Genomic DNA, 25,898 nt, shown 5'->3' with positions numbered 1-25,898 from the left:
AATTTAAGTTTGCTTTGTCTTGCGAATCGACTCCTGTCTTACACGTTCATCTTGTTCAGCTAATATCTTGATTGATTTGTGCTTTTGTAATCCAATTGGGTCAATACATTGAACGATAGGCAAGCCCATGACCCAGCCAATGGTGTAAAACTCATCTGTGCCAGTTAAAAAGCATCTCAAATATTCTTCAAATATTAAGCAACAGTAAACTCCACTTCCAGTGAAAATGTGCCACCACCCATGGCCTTCCAATACAAACCCATATGGTATTCCCCAGTTTCTACGCGTGGACCTCACTTGATCACATAAATGGATATCCAAGTTCCACAAAATATAGCCAAAAGTAAATAATCCAATACCCAAACTTGCCATTGTGTACATTTGGCGTCTAATTTTGTCATCACGAACATACTTTGCGCATAATTTGAACGATTCGTAGCCCGCAATGAAATTCAAGGCTGCATAAGCAGTTTGATGAATAGTGGGGTTTCGAAGTTGCAAATAAACGATGGTCAATGTAGCAGCAAATAAGAAAATACTCAAACCAACAAAGAATGATTGTCTTTTTGTTTTAAATTCACTGAAAATCGACCAAAGAGGGATGCACGTGGTATAAATCATTGGCAATTCATCCAATAACTGGAAACGGTACTGCAAAGTCATGTGAAATAGCCAAGATCCTAACCCAACGAGGAAGAACCCTGCACTTGTCCATATAAATCTTTGTTCGAGACGGTTTTTAATTGCATAGTAGACGGCAAATAGCGCCAAAAACATGAAAAATGCATTGGTAGTGGTGTTGAGCATTTCAGCGATATAGGTGGATACAACATAATTTTCCTCACACCAGTCAATGGTTGAAGTTGGAATTCCCCAATATCCGTCTTTTTGTTCTGGAGGGTAAGGCCAAGCAAATGGTAACATTTTTTTTTTTTTTTTTGGAGGGCGTGGGTTTTCAGATGTAGAATTCAGGCGGCTAACTTAATCGAGTGAGATGGTTTTTGCTTGTGTACTAGCTAAACTCTAGTGTATCCTTGGTGAGAAGAAACAATATCAAGAATGGAAGAAAGTATTTAAAATGGATAATGATTTTCGTGAAGTGATGATAGTCGACTATTTTCGACTTTTCTATAGGCCCTTGTTTTCTTTTGTGTATGTTGCTACCAAATCTTCGGAAGTAAAGGGAAAAAAATATCTGGCGCTATATTTAGAACACCTCGGATTTAAAATTATTATTTTGTTGAAGAAAAAACTTTCTTTTCCCGCCGAGTCCAGGCTACACAAAGTTTTTTTAAAACCCGAGAAGATGCTACCACAAGGTCAGCGATAGAGAATTCGTAAATGCAAAGATGGAGGAAGTTCGAAGCTCGTACAATAGTGGAGAGAATGTGCGGATATAACTATTGCGGTGGGGCTACTTCCAAAAAGAGTAAGCATTTCACACACCCCACAGTTCATACGTTTCCTTCCTCATTTTTGTGTCGCAGTGTGTCAATGAACTAAAGAATGTCAAAAATTTTCTTGACAGAGAGGCCCCTCCTATGACTAAAGCAAAATAATAAACTACTGGATAGCGCCTAGTGGGTTTAAAAGAGTACATTATCTAAGTTACTTATTTTCAAACCATTTAATCCAGCATTCTTCATTCACAGGGCCAGTCGTGGTGTAAGCATCGCTCATACACATCATTTCCTGATCATTGGTGTAGCTTCTAGCATTCTTTTGGCCTAGTTGTATTGGCTGTAAGTCGTTCTTGATGTCACACCAATCATCATCCAAAGCGGAATGAAAATGCCAATACAAGTTGGCCACAACAAGTTTCATTTCTATCCAAGCCAAGTGCATCCCGAGACACATACGTATGCCTTTCCCAAAATGCATCATGTACTTGTTTTGTGTTTTTAACCTCTGCTGAAACTCTTTTTCTGTCTCCTCGGAGTACTTCAACCATCGATCAGGTATAAAGAAATCGTGCATGGGAAATACTGTAGGATCTCGGTGCAAGGCGTACGGCAAGCAAGAAATAGTTGTTCCTCTTGGCATATGCACATTCTCGACTGAGTATTCCTTATCGACAACTCTTGGCTCTGCTCCTGGTATCGACGAACGAACTCGTGAATTTTCCATCAACAAAGCATTCAAAAAAGGAAGCTTGTCTATTTGCTCCAAGTCGTCAATAACATCGTCATGGTGTTTTGGTTTTCCAAAGTGCTTGAACAACTCTTTATGTAACCTCTTGACGAACGATTTATGACCGGGTCGGGATAGCTCATAAACCAAGTAACATAATTGAACAGCCGTTGTTTCGTGACCTGCGAATAAATTGTCTGATAAGAACGAATATGCTCTTGACCCTTTCAAGCCACTCTCTTTTAACGCCTCCAAAGTTGTCAAGTTTTTCCCATTCTTGCACAAGTGTTTTTCAGCAAAGTCGTACAACGACATTCTAAACTGGGATATTTCTTCAACACATCTCAAGATAGTTTTAGTGGCAGCTAAGTCCCAAAGAGTTGGCATTAATGTGGTCCAGAACAACATACTTGATACCTGACGATGCTTTAAAATAATTTCACGATCAGATGGATTATCTAATATATTCAGACCATTAGACTTGCCTAATTCAAACTTTGAAACGACATCCATTGCATATGCTCCAAATAAGGAAAACACCTCAACGCCTAAATTTCTTTTTCTTTGTGACTTGTTGAACCATTGTACATTGTGTCCCTTAGCGTGAGGATTCAACTTGGGGCTGATACTTGCCAAGTCAGGACTCTCACCAGTAACTGAGCTTTTATAGATATAATCCAACAACTTTTTAGTGCTCTCAATCATTATATTCCTAGTGTCATTTTCAGGTGACAATATGTTTCCCTTGTTATATAATCTCATGATAATCTTTTTATACTTTAAATGTTGATCATTACTCAACGAAGCAAAAATGTTATCGTGGCCATGATTTGTAAAGTTGGCATAAAAGGATGATTTGGGGAAGTTCTTTACGTAAATGTCATTAACATACTGAACCCCATAGACACTGATTTCGTGTGGGGATAAGACAATAACAGGTCCATACCTTTGGTGCAATGCGTAGACTGTTTGTATCCATGTACCTTTACGCTGGTGGTTTAAAGCTGGGATGTAGGATATGCGGTAGATGTACTGTCCAGGAAGCTTCCAAAAAGGGGATGTGATTGGTAGATAAACAAGGTAATAGATACCAAGTACTGCAAGAAAAGCCAACAATGACCAAAAAGGGTGCGTGAGTACAAACACGTGAGCGAACAAAAGTGTATCTCTCAACATTGCTCTTGCGTGGGATGATGAAGCTGAGTTTATGAATGTAGCTTCAATTTATAAAAGAGGAGATCAAGAAATAGCTTATCTTATTTTGATTTCCCAAAACGGATGAAAAATTCCGCGCTGCAATTTGGAAGCACAAAATTGCGTGCAGCGCAATTTAGATAAAAGAGATACACGGTTGTAATTCGTGGATGCTAAAAGGAGAGCTGTACCTGGCGCTCAGAATGAAAGTTGAACAGATTGTAACAAGACGAGTACATTTGCCTATGTTGAGCTCGAGTGTGGACCTATTCTTTTAGAGAGTGAGGCACTCTTTCATAGAAGGTGTCATTTTTGCACAAATGGGTCACCCTTTAGAGTTTTGATCGCTGGAAGAGCTGCAGCTAATCTCCAAAGCAACACCACCCATTCTTCCATGATGTTTTTTTTGAAGAATGTTTTTTCAACAAATGGTGGATAATATTCCTTTGGTTGCAAATCGCATATTTCACGTGACGTGGTGCAATCTCGATGCTACCTTAATTGACAATTTTTTACACAGTTTTTTGACTCTATCCAAACTATTTACTAAATTCAACAAACTCCTTTGCGATGTGAATACCACATTCCGTTTTGACCTTGTTTTTCCATCTTCCGCTTCTTTCGTCTTCTCCATCAGCGACTGGGACTGTAGAATGCCAATCTCCAATCGATTTGTAACCCAAATTCAAGAGTTCATTGTATGGAACTTGGTTTTCATCAATATAGGCTTTTACATTCTTAAAGTCCCAGTCCCAAAGTGGATTGACTTTAATGATATTACTAGCCTCATCAAAATCAAGCACCGATAACGAGTTTCTTGCACCGCCCTGCGATTTTCTTCTCCCCGTTAACACCACATTCACATTAAGCTCCTTATACGCACGTTGGATAGGCTCTACCTTGACTAGAAAGTCGTAGTACTTATCATTTGTCTCCCATAACTGATCTCCATATTTTGCAACAAACTCTTGTTCATTAGAAACGCCTTGTGGCTGGTAAACATTCACTTTTACATCCTGATAACGATCCTTGACTCGCTGTAACAAATCATGAGTTTGTGGGAAATGATAAAGGGTATCAATGAAAATCAAGTCTATCTTGCAATCAGGTATTTTCGAGATCATGTCTGTGATGGCCAACCCAGTTAATCCAAAAGCAGTCGTTTGATAGACATTGGGAAAAGTTAAATACACCCATTTGATTAATTCTTGAGGCAGTAACTGCTGTAATCTCTCGTTGAGAAAGTTGAAATGTTCGTTAGTGAGCTTGATAGAGTTCCTTTCGACAGTCATGGTGTAATCAACGGGTTAAGCAGAAGTTGGGCAGAATGGTGAAAAAATTAAAGAAAAAAATTAGAAAAAGTATTGAGTTTAGTGGGGGCGCTTAGTAATTTCCCAAATTGCAATTTCACGACACGACACTGACGCGACACGCACACACACACACGCACTTCTCTCTCTCTCTTTTCCCTCTCTTCATTAAAATTTTGACAACCATTTCAGATCTATAACTGCTTCACCCCCTCCACTAAGGATGCATAAATGTCTACTCAGCAACATCAAAACCCTGATAACTTGAAGCAGATTTTGGCAATCACCCCTTTATTTCATCTTGTTCCAAGACAAAATATAAGCCCCTTGATTAATTTGCCCCTGCTTGTCCCCCAGTCAGATGAAGCTGCTTTAAACAAGCATATTATACATAGTATAGAGTCGTTTGATTCAGAAAATGCAAAGAGGATTGAACAAGAATGCCAACAGGAATTGTTGGACTTTACTGACCCAGAATTGGACGCAATCAAGTTCAAGTTATTCTCATCACACACTAAGGAAAACGCGCTCCCACGCCAATATTCCGACTTTGATGCCCAGATTTTGAATAATGAGTCTGTTGAGAGAAACAACATTGTACCTAAATTAGGTGATGAACTTGTTAAAACTGGAAGATTATCCATACGAAAACGAGCACCTGCTGGTGATGACACTTATGTCCCAAAACACAATCAAAAATACTTTAGAAAGTTTGACAAGGAGTACATCCGTTTGAATCCAACGCAAGAGGAAGTCAATTCTGGTGCTTCTGATGATGAATTGACTCCGATTGTCAATATACCAACTAAACCTGAGGATGAACTAATGAAGCTAAATTTTGGAAAATTCAATCAATTTCTTTGTGGAGGACAGAAGCAATTTACTTGGGAAGATATGGTTGTTATATGTGAAACATTAAACAAGATTGACACTTTTCTGGAGGAAGATGCCGAGGATTTGATAAAAGTACTTGAAATTTGTTACAAAACGTTGTTTGAAGTAGTGAGGGTATTGCAACAAGCAAAAATTGAAGAAGTTGATGATATTAGAGCAATTCTATCAGATTTGCTATGTGGGACATTTGCAAGCAAAGCTTCCCTTATAATTATCAAGTATAAGATCGCAAGGGGTGTAGTAATGGCATTTGGAAAGTATACGCTCGTCGTCATTCAACTTGTCGAATGTTTTGTTGAAAAATTTCTTCTTCCGCTTGCAATGTCTGCTGCTGATGATACAAACGATAAAGACCAAAAGTTGTTTTACAAGTTAATCACTGAAACAAGTAATCGATTGAAACAATTTGCATCGTTGAGCAGCTCAACCTCATTCGAAGAGCAGACGTTGACCAAATTGGAGATTATATGTATCAATCTCCTATTCAGTAATAGAATAAATAATGCCGAAAATTTGCAATCGCTTGTGGCAGTTGATATGCTTCAGACATCTGCCAGTTTGTGTTTGATCGCAATTTACAAAAATCTGCCTGATCAAAGACTTTTCTTACTTCATGAAATACTCACGGGATTTCCGATATTAAATTCTAAGAAAGGGGCTGCTAAAAAGTTTAAAACAAAACGTGGGTTCGATATTCATTTATTCACAATGATTTTACATAATTTCTCCTATAGCTTTGTTGAAAGCGAAGGATATTCATCTGATTTTATGGATCATGTTTCTCGAGCATTAATCGAAAAAGTTCAAGGAAATCCAAATGAATTGCGCCCCAAACTAGCCACTTTTATTTCTGATATACTTCAGTTAATATATTTACCTGAGTGGCCAACTGCTGATTTGTTCTTGACATCCATAGCATCTAGCGTGATTCAAATTTTGAGTTCAAAAGAGGAACAAATACCTGGGGAAACACAGCTTATGGATATAGTTCAAGAGTTGGCAGAGAAAATTCTTGGTGCCCCCAATGAGGGAGTTCCTTTTGGAGAAAAGGAGATGATGTTGGTGTTGGGAAATTGTCGTGAATTCGGCGTGGGTGATGCCTTGCCATGTTTGAAAACAAAGTTACAAACCTTAACAGGGTTCACTATTGAATCTGAACCAGATAAAAATACCGAGCCTCTTATTCCCAGTTACAAATGTCTAATTTTGAATCACATTCGAGATTTTTTCACCACGAAATATCTCAATTTTCTCGAAGTGCAAATAGATAGTCTGAGAGCTAAAACGAGAGCCAAAGCCATAAAGGGGTTGCTGGTATTTGTGGCGAATTCTCCGCAGTCGCTATTGTCAGCACAACTACAGAAGCAATTATCATCTAGATTACAAGACTCTGCAGCCCTGGTAAGGGATGCTATGCACGAATTTCTCAATGCACATATTAGAAAGAACCCCGAAGAAGCACAAAAGCTAATTCACCCCATTTATCTAGCTATGGATGATTCCAGTATTGCGGTTAGAAAAAGGAGTATTCAATCGTGTATGGCTATTTTCCCATTACTTACCGAAAAAGTCAAATTGAAGGTTTGTGAAAAAGTCCTTGATAAAATTTATGATGATGAAGATAGTATACGGAACGAAGCAGTTTCGGCTTTAAAACAGCGATTCCTTTTCCAACCACCAATGTTGAATTTATTAAATCCAGGAGCTCTAGACATTATTGGCATTGCTAAATCAAGAGGTACCAAGTTGTTAGTATCCTTCTTCCAAGACTACGTCTTTACCGACCCAAAGAGTGTCGAATTTGTTGGTTCACTCGTCATGTCGTGTATTGAGCTTGTGGGGAATGGAGATGACGTGGAAGGGGGTATGCTATTGTTATCAATGCTTTCACAATTGGATCCCAATTTGATCACACAAGATACATTGGTGGAGTTGAAGAGCTTTTACATCGATGAAGCAAATATAAACACTGTTTCTTACACTTACGCCCTAGAGCTATTGAAAACAACAACGTCTCATCTCACCGGTATACGCCCCGAGTTTTCACTCGAGATTCAGTCATTCTTGTTGTCCAAGATTATAAATTTTCATCAAAGAGATATGTTGACAGCGATTTCTGCATTATGGAACCTAAGCAGGTTGAGCTCGACAGAGAGCAAAATTGCAAATGCTATTGTTGGAACCTTGAAATGGGTGAGAAAACTGTACAACGAAAAAAATTATAAGCAACTTCCAAAACTTGTGCAGTTGTTGGGGTGTTTCGGTAGGCTTATAAAGCTTCAATTGTTTCACCATGTTCTAGTCAAAGAAGGGTTGATGTCAGACAAGGATAGTGTTTTGAATATTTTATTCAAGCATATCTTGACCTTCACAAAGCCGGAATTCCCACCAACTCTTCGCAAGTATGCTCTTTCTAATTTGGTTTTGGCATGCTCCAGTCAGCCGAGGTTGATTGTTCACCGAGCAGTAACAAGTCGTATATTGGAGGCCATAAAAACAGAACAACCCAGTGTTAAGTGTGCCATAATTCAAAACCTCAATATATACCTAGATGACTTTGGATTAGTTGAAACCACTACACCACATAGCAGCCTTCAGTCAATTCAAGGAGTTGCAAATTTGCAACAAGAGGCTTGTAAGGATTTAGTTGAGTGCTACTTTGAGGAAATCTGCAAATTATGTACATCAAACGATATTCAATTGATGTTGGAGTCATTTTTGTTTGTTCGGATGTCATTGGAAATGGGATTTGCAAACCCACTTAAAGGTATAGCCACGGTCGTTGCTTTGCAAGGCTCTCCAAACTTGACTCTCCAAAAGGCGGCTCATGACTTGCACAAGTATTTGTTTGACAAGTACCGTTTATTGGTGGACTCTCAATTCTCCGATGGTATCAGGTTAGCATTCTCCACTGGTCAAATTGCTCGAAACTTGTTTGTGTTGCTCTATGAAATTGCGGTTGAATCGAAAACATCGAGAAATAAATTCATCAAGTCGGTGTCAAAATTTTTCGTTGTCAAACCAAAGAGCAGTCACTTGGATGAGGATTTGAGGCTTGTTCTTTTTGTTATTGAGAGGATGTCATTGATCAAGTTTGAGACAACTGAGGAGGTGTACATCCTATTAGACCAGTTACAGCGGGTTTTGCAAAATTGCGCACCCGATTACATCCATGATCTTCGTGAAACAGAAGTTGGTGATGAAAACACTATTGATTTGGCCTACTTGATCTACCTGATTCTTGATTATTACAACTACCTTGCTACAAAGTACAACATTACCAGTGAAAGCATAGATGGATTCAGTTCGCGTTTATTGGAGATTGATTTCCTGCAACCGCCAACAGTGGTGAGTTCACCAATTTTACATGTGGGGTGGATATTTACCAACATGCGGAACCTTGAATCGCTAAAGTTTGTTGTGAAAGAGATTCGAAAGTCCATATTTGTACTGGGTGAATAGATTAGTTCTGATTTCCCATTGCACGTCTCCATCCCAACGGCAATTGGTATCCGTGCTTGGGTACTTCAATGTCATGTAGATCTACTCCGAATAGTTTGTCGGGAGTTCTCTGGAGATCAATATGTTCTGAGGAGCTGATAGTGTCTAGTTTTATTTTGCGATCAATAGTAAATGGAGAAGGTGTATTCTGACGTAGGTCAAGCTTGGGTGACCGAGGTATTTGCTCTTCTAGAGCATCCTCTTTAACAACTATTCGCTCCCCGTTGTGGAATAACCTCGTATCGTGGTTGAACTTGTCTCTCTTCTTCTTCCACAAGACTTGTTTCTCCAACAACTTTTCAATCTCACTAATCGTTAACTCCCTTTTCATTTCCATTTCTTGATAATCCATAGCATTGTTGACTTTTGTAATTGAGGGAAGATGTCTAATCCAGTCGTACTGATTGAGTAGTTGCAAGCTCGTGTTTAAATTGTCAACCTCGACCAAATTCTTGATCTTTTCCTCATTCAACATTTGAGTCTCCTCCTTTTTCATTTTGCGGTGGAATATGGCGTACTTGGAGTCGGGAAGGGGATCGGCTTTGGTTCTCCTCTTCGGTAGCTTTCTTGGGACTTGCTTTACCGGAGTCACCTTTAATGTCGGCGTTTCCAGATCGCTTTTGAAATAGGTGTACAATTGAGACTCATCATTTGGTTTACCGATTTGAATCGGTTTGTTTTGATACAAGTAGACATTGACGTCATCAAAGTTGAACAAGTTTTTATTCGACACCACCTTGTTGGAATCATTTGACCGAAGCTTTCGAGGTTGCTCCTTGTCGGAACTAGACATGCGGGTGAAGGAAGTGGTGGATTTTCTACATCAATTTTTTTTTTTTTTAATACGCGACTAATTTTTTTTTTGTCTATCTAAATTTGAAAAACTTATCGGCATAGCTTGGGTTGAAATCCGCCCGTCTGCTAATATATTGCCTTACATTGTATGGCTTCATGCGAGACAATTGACCCTCTGTCACCAATGAATTGACCAATTCGCTCAGCACTGTGAACAAGTTTCCTATTTCCTTTAAAATTTGGAATTTCTCTGACAACTCAGGAATGTCCCATTCATCTATAATGGCTTGGTATCGGATTGCATCTTTTGTTAATACAACACCACCGATAGAGTTGACAAAGAATTTCTTGTAGTGTTCGAGCAACAACTTTAAAAATTCATTGCCAATCATGAGTAGGGTATTTAGCAAGTTGTCGCCGGTTAATGCAACACTAATATTGGCATAGAATTCACTCATAAACTCGCTGATCAATTCACAAGCCTCAGTGTCATCTTCAATTGAATCGCAAAGGAAATCCCTCTTTTTTTGTTTACTGAGAAATCCGCGAATTTGATTCAATGAGTAATCCACAATGGAGTTGAGAAGCTCATTGATACTCGTTTCTTGCATCTTTACAAACTCATTAATCATAAATCTTGCTTTACCTTTGGCAACAGGATCGTTCGTGACACATGGGAAAATGATTTTCTTTGCACATGCGGTCAAGCAGAATAAAATTTCCTTCTTGAATTGGATTGAATTAAGAGTCCAAAAGAAGTCAAGACTTTGCAATTGAAGCTCTTCTCGGACAATAAGCTTTTCGAAATTGACTATTAATAGTGCCAACACATCCAAAGAGTGTTCAGCAGCCTCATTTGGCGCCAACTCCAACGCTCTTCCAATCGACTCGGCTGCAGTTTTCAAAAGAGTCTCAACGCTATCGATTGCTCTAAGGTCATCCTCTTCAAGTTCTAGTTTAGACACACCATTGTCATTTTTGGCCCTTTCGTTAATTTTCGCTTTGACATATTGAGTAAATTGAGCCAACTTCTTTTTCTCTGCTGAAAATCTAGTATGGTCGTATGGTTTCTGATATCTAACTGTGTCTGATCTTGCCAAATTAGAATCTTCATCGGTCTGTTCGTTAAATGAGTCAGGATCGAGCAAGTTCAAGATGGAATTGACAACTTCTTTCAAGTTTCTCTTTTCCCTCACAAGGTAGCCGTTATCAGATATGTATTCTTCAAACAAGCCATCATTTGAAACCTCCAAAGTTTGCAGCACTTTTTGATCCGTATCAAATTCTTCTGTAATCATATAGTCTTTGATTTGACTGGTGAATTCACCAACAATATCATACAAAGCTTGCAAAATCCTGACATGAGCCAACAAACTTCGCTGTAACGACAATTGCAACAACGTCGTAACCTTCCGTTTAATTGTAGTTTCGTAAACTCTCTCGATAAACAATGTGATGACCGTTTCTGGGTTATGGAATATCTTTTTGCTCAATCTCGCTTTTGATTTTATGTTAAACTTGATGTTTTCAAGGAACTCGTTAAGATATGGAGCCAAGTCATAGTGTGTGGCATTTGGATCCGACCACTGCTCCCATTCACTTTCCTCCAATGTTGTTTCATCATGATTTGCTTCAATTGTGAGCTCATTCTTGTCGACAAACTGATTCATCAAGGTGACACCTTTGTTGTATTCGTACAATATCTGAGAAACATTATTCATCGTCTTGATATCAAAGTTTCCACCGGAAAACTCATCACCCTCTGATGCTATTTCAAATTTCTTCAACAATTCCTCTTCCATTTTCTCACCATAGGACTCCACCATTTGTAGACATTTCAATGTACTAGGAATAGATTCGTCACTTATTCTTCTTGAAAGATGTAACAACTTTTTGATATACCTAGCGCATTCCAAATTGTCATCCAATTTTGAGCTTGAACGCAAATTCTCCAAGGGGCTATATTCTCCTTTAGTGTAGAATCCGTGATACGCTCTAATGAGAAAGATGGTTTCTCTAGACTTGTCTCTGGAAGTGGAGATCTTATTCAAAGTGGCACCCAATGGATTAATCTTCCTAGACACATCTGAAATCTTAATGTCCAAGTGGTTGAATTTGTCGGTTGTTGTGGCAATCAGTTTGCTCAATTCAAGAACATTCTCTGAATGTTTTAGCTCGTACGTGTCTACCTGTTTCCCACCTCTTACTCTCTGGTCATTTACATCCGCACTCAAACGATTCAACTCTCTAATTGTGCTTTCAAATGATCTAATGTATGGTTTTGGGTCGAGGTACGCCTTCTTGTTGACTTCGGCACCTTTAAGGATATGATCTTTACTGATCTCTTCAACAAAATCATTCACTGATAACCCATTGAGGAAGTTGTCAGTATTGAGGAGCTTCTTAATCTCTGGGTTTAGATCATAGATTGAAAACGAGCCACCACTCATTGCTTAAAAGAAATTGTGGGTTTTGTCGTTGTTCAAGAAATGTCGACTGTTTTGTAATGTTTTCGGCAGTTCCTCTTTTTCGCGACATTTCCTCATGCGACAGTTTCCGAGTAACAATACATACAGAGGGAAGGGCAGGCTCTACAATTCATATTGAAAGTCATCTCAGACATAAATTACAAAACTAAAACGTCTATAAATTTATACTTAGTTAGCTCTCAAGGTCAAGTGACATTTACCACAGTATTGTCTGTCCTTCATGTTAGCCATAAAGATACCAGCACCACATGTTGGGGATGGACATTCTCTTCTCAATCTTTCAACGTTTCCATCATTGTCAACCTTGTAGTAGGTCAAGACAGCCAACTTGTGTTTTCTGTGCTTGTGCTTGATCTTCTTTGGGGTGGTGTAGACCTTCTTCTTTCTCTTTTTACCACCACCTCTCAATCTCAAGACCAAGTGTAAGGTAGATTCCTTTTGGATGTTGTAGTCGGACAAGGTTCTTCCATCTTCCAATTGCTTACCAGCAAAGATCAATCTTTGTTGGTCTGGTGGAATTCCTTCCTTGTCTTGGATCTTGGATTTAACATTGTCAATGGTGTCGGATGACTCGACTTCCAAAGTGATGGTTTTACCCGTAAGGGTTTTGACGAAGATTTGCATTTTGGCTTGTCGGCAAAAGGGTTGCTTCTTTCTTACCAAAAGGTGATGTGGGAAAGGGAAAAGTAAATGACTTTGAAAAAAAAAAATTTGTAGTGAGTTTGATGTTTTTGTGAGAGAGAGAGAGAGAGAGAGAGAGAGAGAGAGGAAGATGCAAAAAAAAAAAAAAAGTAATATATCACGTGCTTTATAGGGCTACAGTCACTTCCACTTTGTGCTATCACGATATGTCCTTTTTTGCAACATAGGCATTTTCCCCTTGCGTTGATTGTAATTAAAAGCTAAGACCCGATATTGACATTAATGCTCACAAAAAGTGCCCACTTCTAATTGGATGAATTACATGGAGAGCCAAACTTAAATTTGACCGTTGATGAAAGTTGAGGTCTTGGCTCCAATTGGTGATTGGTTGGAAGGAATATGCCTTTACCCGATGAACCTTTGTGTTGACGGGGCTGCTCCGCAATTGGATAATGAAACCCGATATCAGAACCATTGAATGCTTCTTTCACTGTTTGAACCAATATAAATATGCTTCCTATCTTCCAAGTTATCTCACCCCAACGTCTATAAACAGTACCCTAAATGAAAATCTCATCTTTATTCACTACTGCCACCTTGGTTTCAATCATTTCAGCTGCTCCTGCAGTGACTGCTCCACCAAATGCTGCTGCCACTGACGGTGCTAATTGGGCCACTTACCCTTCAGTTCCAAAAACCGCTTCAATTAATGGGTTTGCTGACAGAATTTATGACCAATTGCCAGCATGTGCCCAGCCTTGTGTACGTGAAGACACAAAGTCAACTCCGTGTCCATACTGGGACACTGGATGTTTATGTGTCATGCCTCAATTTGCTGGTCCTATTGGTAATTGTATTGCTTCAGCGTGTAAAGGAAACGACGTTCGTTCTGCTACTTCCTTGGCCACTTCAATTTGTTCCAGTGCTGGTGTTTGGGATCCATATTGGATGATCCCACCTACAGTTTCGCAAAACTTGGCTGCTGCTGCTGCTGCTGCTGCTGCCACCGCTGAATAGATGTATAGAAATATAAGCGTTTCCGCAATTACCTCTAACGTAATCCCTCCATGAGTCTGTTGAGTATTTCTATGTTTTCCGCAATCAGTTTCTTATTCGCTGGATCCTGCAAAGCTGTGATGATTTTGATTAGGTTTTCATTAATATTACGACTCACTGATGATATCAATGCTAGTTCGTAGAGTATCTGTTGTTGTTCCTCAGTCATGTTTTGAGTTGTTGTTTACGAGAGAGAGATTTTCATTTTTTGTAAAAATTCTTGAATTGTATCTTTATACGCTATGTACATATGCAAATTCTATCTAATCAAACCAAACAACTTATAAAACCATGAACTGAAAATAAGAAATCCAAATATATGCAAATGACAATATGTCTCTAACTCTTCAAAAACACTCCAGTTTGTTCCCATTTCTCTGTTAATTGGTTCAAAACACTTTCAAATGCTAACTTCCCGGTTTGTGCATTTTGTCCAAACCTCTCAACGCTCCAATGTTCCAACTTATCACACAACTTTGATACTCCGGCAAAGGCCGTTATCTCTGCGCTTTGGTTGAACTTGGTCTTGTGTAATGGTAAATCCAAATCTGGTTTGTAAATCACAGTTTCCTTCACCAACAACAAATGGTTCATGGTCAAGTTCATTGACTTCATCACTAGCGTCTTGTTATTCAAATCAATCTCCGATACTTCACGAACGTAGCTCAAAGATGCACCTCCAACCAAGAACGAAAGCCATCTTGGTATAGCTTGTTTGCAACCAATCAACCTTTCCGTCCGTAGAATGTGGTTATTGACTAAACTTCTGTCCAAAACGTCTACCGAAACCACATGCGTTGAAAGCTCGTTTGGATATTTTTGCCAATTGGCGGCGGTTACTTGATCCCAAGGGTAATTGAATAAATGGTCTGCTTGGAATAACTTCATATTGATATGCTCTGGCGACAGGTGGTGAGAAAGGTAAATACTGTGGAGCTAATTGGTTAAACAAAAAAATGTTTCCTAGTGAAGATCTAATAGTTTATATATAGATAACCTCAATACTCAGAATATAATGGAAACTTTTTCTTTTCTTTTTTTTTTAGAAAATTTCTTTTTTTTTTTTTTGGCTCCTTCAGCCGATGTAAATTTTATTTTTAACCGATGATCACGCAATTGACGGAGATTTAGTACCTAGATCTGGATGAAATTGACGTGTGCACTCAATCACCTGCATGGTCGGAGTATCCGATCATTCCTGGCCATCCCTTTAGTAGAAGATCTGACCAAAATGCGTGTCTTTTCTCGTATCTATAAAGTCACAAGACATTTTGTTTCAACGCGGAGCTTTACGGAAACACAAAAGAGGAAACTCAGTGTCACAACTTTGTAATTTACGACATAATTATACACAATCTATAGCCTTTTTCAAATCCTCTAACGCCTTTAATGCTTCCCCACTTCTTATTGACTCCTTTGCTAGTTTTACTCCGTCAACCCAGTTTTCACAAATTCCTGAGACGTACGCAAGAGCAGCAGTATTTAACAAAATGTAATCAACATAAGAATTACTGTTTTCCTCACGTATTTTATATTCTTCATCATCTTGCCTCAAGATATGGTGCAAAATCTCAGCATTCTCGTCAGGAGTTCCCGACTTTACAGCCTCTAGTGGGTGTTCACAGAGTCCAAAATCCTTTGGTGATATACGGTCGCGTTTTATCTCTCCATCTCTTTCAACTAACCAGATTTTTGTATATCCTGATGGTGCAATCTCATCCAACACACATTCTCCAAACACAACCATTGTACGTTTATGTATGTGACTCTTTTTCGCGAGTATAGACGCAGCTTGTGCATAATTCTCTCCCAATTTTTCATTATAAACACCCAAAATTCTCGATTGAATTGGAATTGGATTGATCAATGGGCCCAATATGTTGAAGATTGTTGGTACCCCCAATTGAGCTCTCACATTCGCCACAAGTCCCATTCCCGGGTGAAATGATGGGGCAAATAAAAAGCAAAATTTCGATTTCTTGACAATTTCAGGCAAAGTCACCACATTTATCTTGGCTAAATCAACTCCTAAAGACTTTAACAAGTCCCCAGATCCTGAAGAGGAGGTACTGGCTTTTCCTCCATGTTTGCATACAGGTAGTCCCATTCCTGCTGCGACTATTGCCGAAGAAGTTGACACATTGAATGTATTTTGACCATCTCCTCCAGTGCCAACAATATCTATGTATCCTGCATCGTCGATTAAGTGCTCCTCGATGGTCTCGGCAAACTCCAAAACTGTATTTACTGCCGAGGCAATGTATTCAGACTCGTGGTCTAGCTCTCTTTGTCTCAATGAAGTCAAGAATGCAGCAACTTGAATTTCTGACGCACGGTCAGAAAAGATGAGCTTGATCACGCAAGCTAGATCTTCTGGTGAAAAGTGAGGTGGGTTCTGAATTAATGATTTGATATAAGGTGTAAGGACCTTGTCCTTTCTCGGGCTTTGTACTGGCATTGGTGGTATTGGTGGTGTCATCTGATGTGGTGAAGTCCTTTTTCAATGACTAATAAATTATGATTCATAATCTTGCATGAAGAATTTATTTTTTTTTTTTTTTTTTTTTGCCATTTCTCTTTTAAGGAGAGATCTGCACGACCTACAAGTTTTAAAACGGTTGACATGATGCATTACACCTATAAAAGGACAAAGAAATCTCTACTTTAAGAAATCTGCACCTCCTTGTCGGCGTCCAAGTACGCGTCGCAAATGGCCCAACAAGTGAGATCTTCAACTGAATCAGGACTTTCAAAATCCATTTGTAGCGTCTGCTCAAGATTTCGAACTTGAGTCTTTTTTATAGCATACAACTGATTCAACAGCGGCAGTCCAATTACCACCCACCAATTCTCCTCTTTTGTAAACGGTAACCTGCATACAGCATCTAAGGAGTCTAACTCCTCGTCTCGCTCTAGAGTCACTTTAATCGATTCTTCACCCAACACTTCAAAAGATAATTTGACATTAGGGTACAGGTTGACAAACATGGCCACTTCATTCAAATCATCATCTTCCAATTGAAGAATCTCGTCTCTTTCGTCATCTTCAACGCTCATTATATCATAGACAGTTTCCACATTGTGCTCCTTGCAACGCTTGAGTATCTCTTCACTGAATTTTGGAACTTGCTTCAAATGGTTTTCAAATGACCACACTTGTTGCGAAACCATTTGCCACAAGTCCATCGCCAACATTGCACTTAAATGGCCCTCTCCTGATAAAACATCAATACTTGCATTAAGCACACGCACAAAGATTTTCAAAACTTTTTCCTGGTCGTATTTCAACTCGAAAGGTAGATTGACTCTTGAAATGAATGCTTGGATTAAAAGGAATGACTTGTAAAATGGTGTCATTGTGGAGGCACTCTTTAAAGGCATTTTTCTTGCAATGGCAGTTAACAACTCATCCAGTCTCCGCATTGGTATTGATTCAAATTCGGCAGCATTAGTCAATGCTAGCAAAATATCCTTGAGCTTGCTCTTGCCATTCAAAGTGCTCAATGTGTTTAGTGTTTCAAAAGATAAATCGTAATGTGATGTAATCAAAGCCTTGTTGGAGGGTGTTATCTCCTCATCATCTTCAACAAATTCACCCTTTATCAAATCGTCCATCAAATCTTCAATCAAATTGGACAAGTATTCCGAAACAGCAACCGAGGACAAGTTTTTCAAGCCGTAGTAGCTAGGATTGCTCAATAATCTTTTGTAGAAGAAGGAGTATGTCAATAGGTCAATACAATCTTGTCTCAGTTTTAGTAAACCATGGGCAATACCATCGATAAAGAATTCGTAAATTGTGGAATCCAACAGACTTTCCAAGGGGATACCCGAGTTGATAAAAGATGAATAAAACTCGGTAGCTTCATCTTTTGCGTGTGTGTAAATATATCCAGGTGAACTTTGACAATGACCAACCATGTTGTAGAGATCAGTTATAGTATAGTCAACATCTCGATGCTCGTAGCCATCGTAGTATTGTGTTCCTTCAATGATAACGTGGTCTGCTGATGGAGCAAGGTGGGCAGCGTCCCTCGTGGTAACTAATGAGTGCACAATTCCAGCCTTGTATAAATTAAGCACAATCAATTTGTCTTTTCTGGAAAATTCATTCAACAAAAGTGCAACTCCATTCTCTAGTGACTCCTTTAGTAACTTATTTTCAATAGCATAATCAAGGTTTTTGAGCTTACGCTTAGGCAAGTTTTGGGCAATACTTACTGCTTCACTATTCGTTCCAGCAAACAAAACAGTACGATTGGTGATGCTCCATTTCTTGTCCTCGCTGAAATGTATCTCTTCAATATTATTGTCCCTAGTTGACGCAGGGTAGTTTATGATATTCCCTTTTGAAACATTCAACCACAGCGCCACATCTCGAGCATTCAATAACGGGTACGAGATCCCTACTAGCCTAACGTTAATATCCTCTCCGTGTGATTGTAAAATCTTTATCTTTGTTATCAAGAATTCATAAACCGGATTTGCTTCAAGTTCATGCAAGTCATCAAGCACAATCAATTGAACAGTCTTTATTGCCTTCAGACTTTTCCAGCGTTTGCAAAGAGAATAAAATGGTCCTGGGGAGGATATAATTACCTCGTTTGAGTTGAAAGCCTTGACGTCCTTTTTCAAATCACCGGATAGTTGACACACCTTCAGCTCTACTTTGGACCACTTTTTGAATTTGGCTTCAGCTGTAGTCTCGTTTGGATTGATATAAACAATTCTCTTGTTTGATCGATGTTTGTGTTGGTCAATGCACAAATCAGAGCACAAACTCTTTTGTACCCCCGGACTGATTCCAATTAACACATTTTCATCATCACAAATGGCGTCATACAACTCACTCGCAATTTCCTCCCCTTCCAACTCTTTTAGTTCTATGTTTTCCCCACGCTCGACAAAATGAGATTTATCCTTTGGTGTAATTAAATCTGTTAGAATTGGTATCTTGGAAGTGCAATTAACCCATTTGGTGCTCACAAATGATAGTAACAAGTTTGGTGGTCGCGGCAGCTTCAACTTGAATTGGAACTCTAGAATATGTGGCTGGTCAATATCCTCCTTACGGACTTGAAAGTGTCGATACTGAATAAGCTCATTACCATCGCAATCTTCCAAAAACACATCAAATGATTCCTGTCTTCCATGAATGCTCAACCAATTCCACTTTGGCGTTGCCTCTACTTTCAACCTCACATACTCTTCAGTAAGAGTTTGAATGGTGTAATTTAGTTCAACACGAGGGAAGGAATGAACAAGATCCCACGCTTGTTGGGCATTTCCTCGTAAGTTTAACACTTCCGCTAACTCCGCAGTTGTCAAGTGAAAGTATTGAAGCCATGGTAAATGAGACGATTCTGAGGCTTTAATTATAGCTTTTGGAGCTAGTGATCCAAATTGCCTCAACGGAGAATCACTTGCCCAAAGACGATTGTTGACCATTTTTGACAAATCAAGTATTCCTTTTGATAAGGAGGACCATTTCTTAAGCAAAGCTATCTCGTACAATGCGTGGAGTAACCTTGATGCAGACTGCTTGATGTAGATCATGTCTGAAATTAAAGCATACCCTTCAAGGCCAAGCCTTGATATGTACGTTTGTAATAAAATGTTGATCTTGGCAAGTGGTTCCGTAGGAAGCTCCTTGATTGGAATTGGACACTTTTCCATCAATTTGTTGATTTCCAATCGCTCTTCCCTTCTAACAGGTATAAATTGAAACTCATCCGAATGAGCAAACACTCTAATGATATCGCCTTCAGTGTGCCAAGGTTTCAACAACCGGTTGTATTTGGCTACTGTTTGATAGCTGATGTAATGGTACGAAGCAATCCTTCCGAGCTCAGTAGGCACAACCTTCCCTTCGTCAAGCACCAATAGTTTATTCTCGTGAAGAACGGTAAAAGCTGCATGTATCAACTCAAGCCTCCTGACATACATTGTGGGATCCTCGTTGTTGGTTAGGGAATCTGCGCCGTATAATTTCGGCGATTGTAACATCCGCACATATAGATAAGTGTAGCCTAGCCAATCTATGCCATCGCTTAAGGAAGAGATGGTTCCAGCAACAACTTCTGCGTTGACGTTGTCAATCAACTTTGTCATCAATTGTGACTCGATTGGATATTGCTGGTTCAAAATGGCGAGGTAGTATTGAATTCGGTCCTGAGAGGTGATAATGATACCTTCACCATTCTTGTCGTATCTTGGGCGACCGGCTCTTCCCAACATTTGAAACACATCTTGTGGTGATAATTGTGTCCAATTTCCGGATTCTGGAGAGTACACTTCTGTTCCTTTAATAATGACTGTGTGTGCTGGTAAATTGACACCCCATGCCAATGTCGCGGTCGAAACGAGTACCTTTAAATGCCCCTGTGCAAAAAGATCTTCAACCAATGTTCTATCTTCTTTATTCAACCCAGCATGGTGGACCCCAATACCATACACCAAAAGCTTTTGCAATTTTGTATTAGACACTCGATCGCTCTCCTGCAGTAGAATCTCACGAGTGCTAACTTGAGTGATGACTTCTGTATCCAGGTTTGATAATGCTTCCACTAAATATTGCGCAGTCGCGGCAGTTTCATTCCTCAGATGAACAAAAACAATCAACTGTTGATCACGTTTCAATACATTGGAGGTCTGCTCAAAGCATGCCTCATTCATGGCAATTTTCTTCTTGAGAGCTTTCTGCTCCTTGATGCCGACAAATTTTTGCTCCAATGGACATGGTCTATAACTCGCATCAAAGTAGAATACTCCACTCTCACTAGCTCGAATAAACTTTGCCACGTCTAAATAGTTTGGCAATGTCGCCGACAACCCAACAATTCTAATATCATCACCTGTGCGTACCACTCTCGACACTATTCCTTCCAACACAGGTCCTCTCAAATCATGCAACAAGTGAATTTCATCAATGATCAACAATTTGACCAACTTTAAATAGTCGTGGTCTTTCCTGGTAATGATGTCCCATTTCTCAGGAGTGGTGACAATCACGTTGGTTTCGGAGATTTGCTGTTGCGATAATGTAGAGTCACCAGTTAGCTCATTTACGACCAAACCATAAGCCGATGTTAGTCTTCGTTGAAACTCTCTCATTTGTTCTTGTACCAAGGCCTTCAATGGTGCAATGTATACAACTTTAAACTTTTTGCCATCTATGTGGTTGTTGATCCGATAGTTTTCTATTGTACGCAATATGGTTAGCATTGCCACGTTGGTTTTACCCGCACCAGTAGGGGCACAAATCAACAAGTTTTCGTCCGATTCAAAAGCCATTGGGTATATTTTTGATTGTATTCGGTTGAATGTGGATGTCTCGTTGCTTGGGAATGCTTCTTGGGCCCATGGGGGTAGCTTGCTGACAGGTAGAAGCTCATCGTCAGTCAGTGGGGCCGCACTCGGGGGTACAGTGATTATATCATAGTTTGGCAATTTTTCCTGGTAGGTTCCCTTTGGTAAGGTTACTTTAATGTCATCTCCACTTTTTTCTTCGTAAAGTAGCCGTCTTTGTAGTTGCTTTATTGTCTGCTCGTCTTTTTTTCCTAAAAGCTCTAAGATGAGTCCATCGGGATGATGTTTTTGCATGTCGGTGATGGTTTGAGCTTTGTTGTGAATGATTGTTTTTGAATACACAATTCTCCATCGGTTTGGTAACACTTGGGCTTTAAGATTGGGGAAGCGTTTTGTAATATCCTCATCGGCGAGGCTCCTATCCCTAAGAGCTTCATATATGGCGTCTGCCTCAGGCTCCTCCTTGAAAATGTTCCAATCGTAAACACGATCAATGATAGGCTCTGTCGCTTCCTCTTCTTCTTCAGATTCATCCTCAAGCTCATCTCCCGATTCTACTTCGATTGCAATTGTGCTCGTGTCATCCTTTGACCCACGATGTTTCAGAAGTGCCGCTTTATAATCATTTGCTAAGTTTATCAATTCCCCTAGCTCCTCATCTCCAATGGTTACACTGAGAAGCTCATTTGCTTCCTTTCTCTTTGTCGCTACGCTAATGTCCGAGCCCAATATATCGAGCAAGATTTCCACCGCTGAATTTATAATCTCCGGGCTCGCATCGAGTAGATGGTTTCGTATTCTATTAAGGAACACGTCATATGTTTCGTTGTAATCAGACATGAAGAAGCTCTACAGAGGTTAAATCTATTTATTTTTTTTTTTTTCTTCATTCGCAATATCCTACTTAATAAACCTTATTCAAAAAATCGTTCTTTTTGAAATCCCATGAATCGTCAGAGATTCTTCCTCTCAATACAGGAACTTCAGAACCTTTCACGTACACATCTTCAAACAAGATATCCATTCTAGCTTCAGGTGGAGCATCGGCTTCAGCAGCGGCAACTTGTTCATCAACATATTTTCTAGCAGCCTTATCATAAGACTTGACTTCTTCCTCAGTGGCAATGTTTTTGTCCAATAAAACAGCTTTCAATCCAGCGATTGGATCGTTACGAGATCTCATGTGTTGAACTTCTTCTCTAGTTCTGTATGTGGTACCTGGATCAGACATGGAATGACCACCGTATCTATAAGTTTCGTATTCCAAAACTAAAGGTCCATTACCTTGAGAAGCCCAATCCTTAGCAAACTTGGCACCTTGGTAAGAAGCCAACACGTCCATACCATTGATCTTCAATCCTGGAATGTATTGACCTCTCTTGTAGTATTCAGTCATGGCAGAACTTCTGGCAGCAGCAGTACCCATACCATACTTGTTGTTTTCACAAACGAAAATGACTGGCAAGTTCCACAACTTGGCCATGTTGAAAGCTTCAAAAACTTGACCTTGGTTAGAAGCACCATCACCATAAAGGTTAAAACAAACTGATCTCTCGCCTCTGTATTTTTGAGCAAAAGCTAAACCAGCACCCAATGGAACTTGAGCACCAACAATACCATTACCACCGTAGAAACCTTTGGTAAACATATGCATAGAACCACCTTTACCGTATGAGATACCTGATCTTCTTCCCATCAACTCGGCCAAGATAGACTTGACTGAGGCACCTCTAATGTGAGCAAAACCGTGACATCTGTATGAAGTGATGACTGTATCTTGGTGGTTGATTGCATTTTCAATACCAACAGCAACGGCCTCTTGACCAACTGACAAGTGACAGAAACCTCTAATCTTCTTGGCCTTGTACAAAGCATCGGCGGCCATCTCCATTCTTCTAATGACAATCATATCCTTGTACATTTGTAACAAAGTCTCTTTTTCAGTTTCAAACTCCAATGAAGGACCTTCCAATTCGTAGGTCTCGAATGAAGATTCTGGTAAAGTAACCGATACCAAGTCACTACCATCAGTGACTGGTTCAGCAACGGATTCGGTAGCCAATGATCTTTTGGAAACATAATTGCTCAAGACAGGTTTGGACAATACTTTTGATTTACCCATCAACCTCAATGTAGAGGCCGATGCATTGATTAGACGACTCATTGGTTAAAAAGGCAATTGGAATAGTTAATGATTGAGCCAATGAACTTTTCTCTTGCTCTCTCCTTCGGTTGTTATTTTTTTTTTTTTTTTTTCCTTTTTTGCTTCTCTCTCTCTCTCTCTCACTCAACAAAAATTTCTACTCCGAGTGAGTGAGTGAGTTGAATTGAGTGAGTTGAGTGAGGTTGAGTTACTTTTTTTTTTCTTTTGTGTTGTGATGGTTGACAGTGTTCCGCACTTTACGGAGATTAAACTCCGAGATGGGCAACGGGTGCGATGGGCACAAAAAAAAATTTACAAGCAGTGTGAGGTACTGGGAGGAGAGGTAGAAAAGATGTGGAAGTAACTGTGAATGAAGAAGAACTGTGAATGTTGAAGCGTGAACGGCGAACGGCAAAGGGTCAACGGTGATTCCTGTTACCCCGGAGCTAAGAGGTTCTAGGTATTGCCGGTAGGGGCCACTGGGGCTACATCTGGGGTGCAGCAGGAACTGCACCTGGGATGTATCTGAGCCTGCATAACATACATTTCATCATCTATATTCTTGCTTGCGGAGTCTACCGCTTTGCTTCTTTTCATTTGTGTGCGGCTTTATCCAAATTGACAAATCTGAAACACCAAATCATCAGATGCCCCTTTTTCCATTGATAAAATTAAAAATGGCCATTCCAACCCTTCAATGCATCTCCTGCTCCTTAGGCTAAATGTTTGAGATACCATCGGATAGCTTGAGTAGAAGATCTGTGTCTACCGCGGGATCACCAGGTTCATCTGAACCTTCACCATCAAAGAAAAGGTGGAGAGGGATATTGAGACCAGGAAAAAGCAACAGTCCTAAGCCGACTTCTCAGTTCAAACGCAATGCAAGCTACGGCAATAGTTATGCCTTGTCAATTTCAGATGAATCAAAGGCGGACAAGTCTCCATTCCCTCCCATGTTTGTGCGAGATCCATTGCTAACACCACCACAATTAAGTGCTCCCAGTTTCGATAGCATGTCATCGAATAAGTTTGAAAGAGGTTATAGCACACCGGACACAACTCCTAAGAGTGTCAATTTTTTTGAATCTCCAAACAATGGTGAGAGCTACACTGAGGGGTTGAATCTGTCATTTGCCAGCATCTTGAACAACAACTTGCCTCATTTAAAACGAAGGGGCAGTCAAGCGTTCTCTACAAAGACTTCAATATCAATGAAAAGTCTGCTAGATAATACCTGCTTTATCTGCTCAGAGTTGCTCCTGAATGTTTTGCAAAGTGAAAGAGTTTTAAAGTTGAATTGTGGAGATCTGGTGCATTTTGAATGCTTTAAAACTGCGTATGAAAAAGAACTAGCAGGGTATAAAAACAACGAGCCGAATTTGGAACTTCCAAATCTATGTCACGGCTCTATTTGCAAGGGCGAACGTCTGATTACAATTGATAATCGAAACTTGAGCTCGCTTTTGAAAAGGCCGTATACGGCAAAGCTCACACCGAAAAGACCAGCCCCAACTCAACCAAAAGCAAGTCCAGCAAAGCCACAAAGTGTCAACTTTAAAGCATTGAAATCGACATTGAACCATTTCGAGCTATCAAGGAGGAGTTCGCTTAGAAATAGAGACACCATGATCTCCAGTATCCGATCTCCTTCACCTGTGAATACAATATCAACAACAATGACTGATTCATACAATATAAACGGGTTTGATAGCGGTCAGAGTAGTGAAAGTGTTGTAAACCAGCTCATGCAGTACTTGTTAAGCAATTGTACGACTTTAAATTTGGCAAAGATCTCACAATTGGGAATGTTGAGGGTTGCTGACCAATTGCAAATCAAAATTGAAGATGAACTGTTTAACGAAAAGTACTGCTACTTGTTTGAGAACTCGGTTGTGATTTGGGATAAAATTAGTCAAGCGATTTTCATCCCAGTTAAGAATGCTAAAATTACATGCAAGGGGCCTGTGGTGACCATAACCCCAACAGAGGGAGATGTGTTGCATTTTTCACTCCAATCCCATCTAAGCTCGGTTATTGAAAAATGGGCCATTGTTTTGATGGATCTTTCTGTTGAAATTCCCGGGTGTAAGATTACCAATACAATAGATTTGGTGCCAAGAACGCAACCAGTATTTGGCGGACTAATGAGTCCCATTGTTGATCTGCCGCAGATATCTACCGAACCGAATGAGGTGATGGTAGACAATAGTGATTCTGATGCAGATTCAGACGAGGAGCTAATACAGAGTGCTTTAAAGGAAAACACACACATCAACTTGAAGGAGTTACAAAGTTTGATATCGGAGGTAGATCAGATGTTATAAGATATGCGCGTTTTAGTTTTTGTGTAGACAGCAACTCAAAGAGAGAAACCGACAAATGTTATTTCCGAAAAACCTATCTCTGTCTCTCTCTCTCTGTTCTTTTTCTCTTCAA

General features: G+C 39.7%; 13 protein-coding genes across 13 annotated transcripts; 3 read left to right on the top strand and 10 right to left on the bottom strand. All coding sequences in view use genetic code 12, as the record gives it.

Moving 5' to 3' along the window:
- Positions 1-3: 3 nt before the first annotated feature.
- YDC1 (alkaline dihydroceramidase) lies at positions 4-924 on the bottom strand (the record flags this gene model as incomplete). The annotated part of the gene is made up of 1 exon (XM_067690709.1): positions 4-924. The coding sequence occupies one exon, from the start codon at positions 922-924 to the stop codon at positions 4-6; it is 921 nt and encodes a 306-aa protein (XP_067549147.1).
- Positions 925-1,608: 684 nt separating this feature from the next.
- I9W82_001910 (uncharacterized protein) lies at positions 1,609-3,720 on the bottom strand (the record flags this gene model as incomplete). Its single annotated transcript, XM_067690708.1, has 2 exons — positions 1,609-3,120; positions 3,643-3,720. 2 exons carry the CDS (start codon positions 3,718-3,720, stop codon positions 1,609-1,611), a joined length of 1,590 nt encoding a protein of 529 aa, XP_067549146.1.
- Positions 3,721-3,863: 143 nt separating this feature from the next.
- Positions 3,864-4,616, bottom strand: MET16 (phosphoadenylyl-sulfate reductase (thioredoxin); the record flags this gene model as incomplete). The annotated part of the gene is made up of 1 exon (XM_067690706.1): positions 3,864-4,616. The coding sequence occupies one exon, from the start codon at positions 4,614-4,616 to the stop codon at positions 3,864-3,866; it is 753 nt and encodes a 250-aa protein (XP_067549145.1).
- A 249-nt stretch (positions 4,617-4,865) lies between these two features.
- On the top strand, positions 4,866-8,990 carry I9W82_001908 (cohesin-loading factor complex subunit; the record flags this gene model as incomplete). The annotated part of the gene is made up of 1 exon (XM_067690705.1): positions 4,866-8,990. The coding sequence occupies one exon, from the start codon at positions 4,866-4,868 to the stop codon at positions 8,988-8,990; it is 4,125 nt and encodes a 1,374-aa protein (XP_067549144.1).
- Position 8,991: 1 nt separating this feature from the next.
- I9W82_001907 (uncharacterized protein) lies at positions 8,992-9,822 on the bottom strand (the record flags this gene model as incomplete). Its single annotated transcript, XM_067690704.1, has 1 exon — positions 8,992-9,822. One exon carries the CDS (start codon positions 9,820-9,822, stop codon positions 8,992-8,994), a length of 831 nt encoding a protein of 276 aa, XP_067549143.1.
- Positions 9,823-9,895: 73 nt separating this feature from the next.
- Positions 9,896-12,274, bottom strand: SEC10 (exocyst subunit; the record flags this gene model as incomplete). The annotated part of the gene is made up of 1 exon (XM_067690703.1): positions 9,896-12,274. The coding sequence occupies one exon, from the start codon at positions 12,272-12,274 to the stop codon at positions 9,896-9,898; it is 2,379 nt and encodes a 792-aa protein (XP_067549142.1).
- A 207-nt stretch (positions 12,275-12,481) lies between these two features.
- On the bottom strand, positions 12,482-12,937 carry UBI3 (ubiquitin-ribosomal 40S subunit protein S31 fusion protein; the record flags this gene model as incomplete). The annotated part of the gene is made up of 1 exon (XM_067690702.1): positions 12,482-12,937. The coding sequence occupies one exon, from the start codon at positions 12,935-12,937 to the stop codon at positions 12,482-12,484; it is 456 nt and encodes a 151-aa protein (XP_067549141.1).
- A 582-nt stretch (positions 12,938-13,519) lies between these two features.
- Positions 13,520-13,972, top strand: CSA2 (Csa2p; the record flags this gene model as incomplete). The annotated part of the gene is made up of 1 exon (XM_067690701.1): positions 13,520-13,972. One exon carries the CDS (start codon positions 13,520-13,522, stop codon positions 13,970-13,972), a length of 453 nt encoding a protein of 150 aa, XP_067549140.1.
- Positions 13,973-14,350: 378 nt separating this feature from the next.
- I9W82_001903 (uncharacterized protein) lies at positions 14,351-14,899 on the bottom strand (the record flags this gene model as incomplete). The annotated part of the gene is made up of 1 exon (XM_067690700.1): positions 14,351-14,899. One exon carries the CDS (start codon positions 14,897-14,899, stop codon positions 14,351-14,353), a length of 549 nt encoding a protein of 182 aa, XP_067549139.1.
- A 457-nt stretch (positions 14,900-15,356) lies between these two features.
- TRP4 (anthranilate phosphoribosyltransferase) lies at positions 15,357-16,490 on the bottom strand (the record flags this gene model as incomplete). The annotated part of the gene is made up of 1 exon (XM_067690699.1): positions 15,357-16,490. The coding sequence occupies one exon, from the start codon at positions 16,488-16,490 to the stop codon at positions 15,357-15,359; it is 1,134 nt and encodes a 377-aa protein (XP_067549138.1).
- Positions 16,491-16,675: 185 nt separating this feature from the next.
- On the bottom strand, positions 16,676-22,159 carry I9W82_001901 (ATP-dependent RNA helicase; the record flags this gene model as incomplete). Its single annotated transcript, XM_067690698.1, has 1 exon — positions 16,676-22,159. The coding sequence occupies one exon, from the start codon at positions 22,157-22,159 to the stop codon at positions 16,676-16,678; it is 5,484 nt and encodes a 1,827-aa protein (XP_067549137.1).
- Positions 22,160-22,223: 64 nt separating this feature from the next.
- On the bottom strand, positions 22,224-23,483 carry PDA1 (pyruvate dehydrogenase (acetyl-transferring) subunit E1 alpha; the record flags this gene model as incomplete). Its single annotated transcript, XM_067690697.1, has 1 exon — positions 22,224-23,483. The coding sequence occupies one exon, from the start codon at positions 23,481-23,483 to the stop codon at positions 22,224-22,226; it is 1,260 nt and encodes a 419-aa protein (XP_067549136.1).
- A 701-nt stretch (positions 23,484-24,184) lies between these two features.
- Positions 24,185-25,786, top strand: CST5 (Cst5p; the record flags this gene model as incomplete). The annotated part of the gene is made up of 1 exon (XM_067690694.1): positions 24,185-25,786. One exon carries the CDS (start codon positions 24,185-24,187, stop codon positions 25,784-25,786), a length of 1,602 nt encoding a protein of 533 aa, XP_067549135.1.
- Positions 25,787-25,898: the final 112 nt, after the last annotated feature.

The sequence above is a fragment of the Candida metapsilosis genome, assembly GCF_017655625.1.
Source record: "Candida metapsilosis strain BP57 chromosome Unknown scaffold2, whole genome shotgun sequence".
Classification (NCBI taxonomy): Eukaryota; Fungi; Ascomycota; class Pichiomycetes; order Serinales; family Debaryomycetaceae; genus Lodderomyces; species Lodderomyces metapsilosis.
This window is presented reverse-complemented; position numbering and strand designations above follow the sequence as displayed.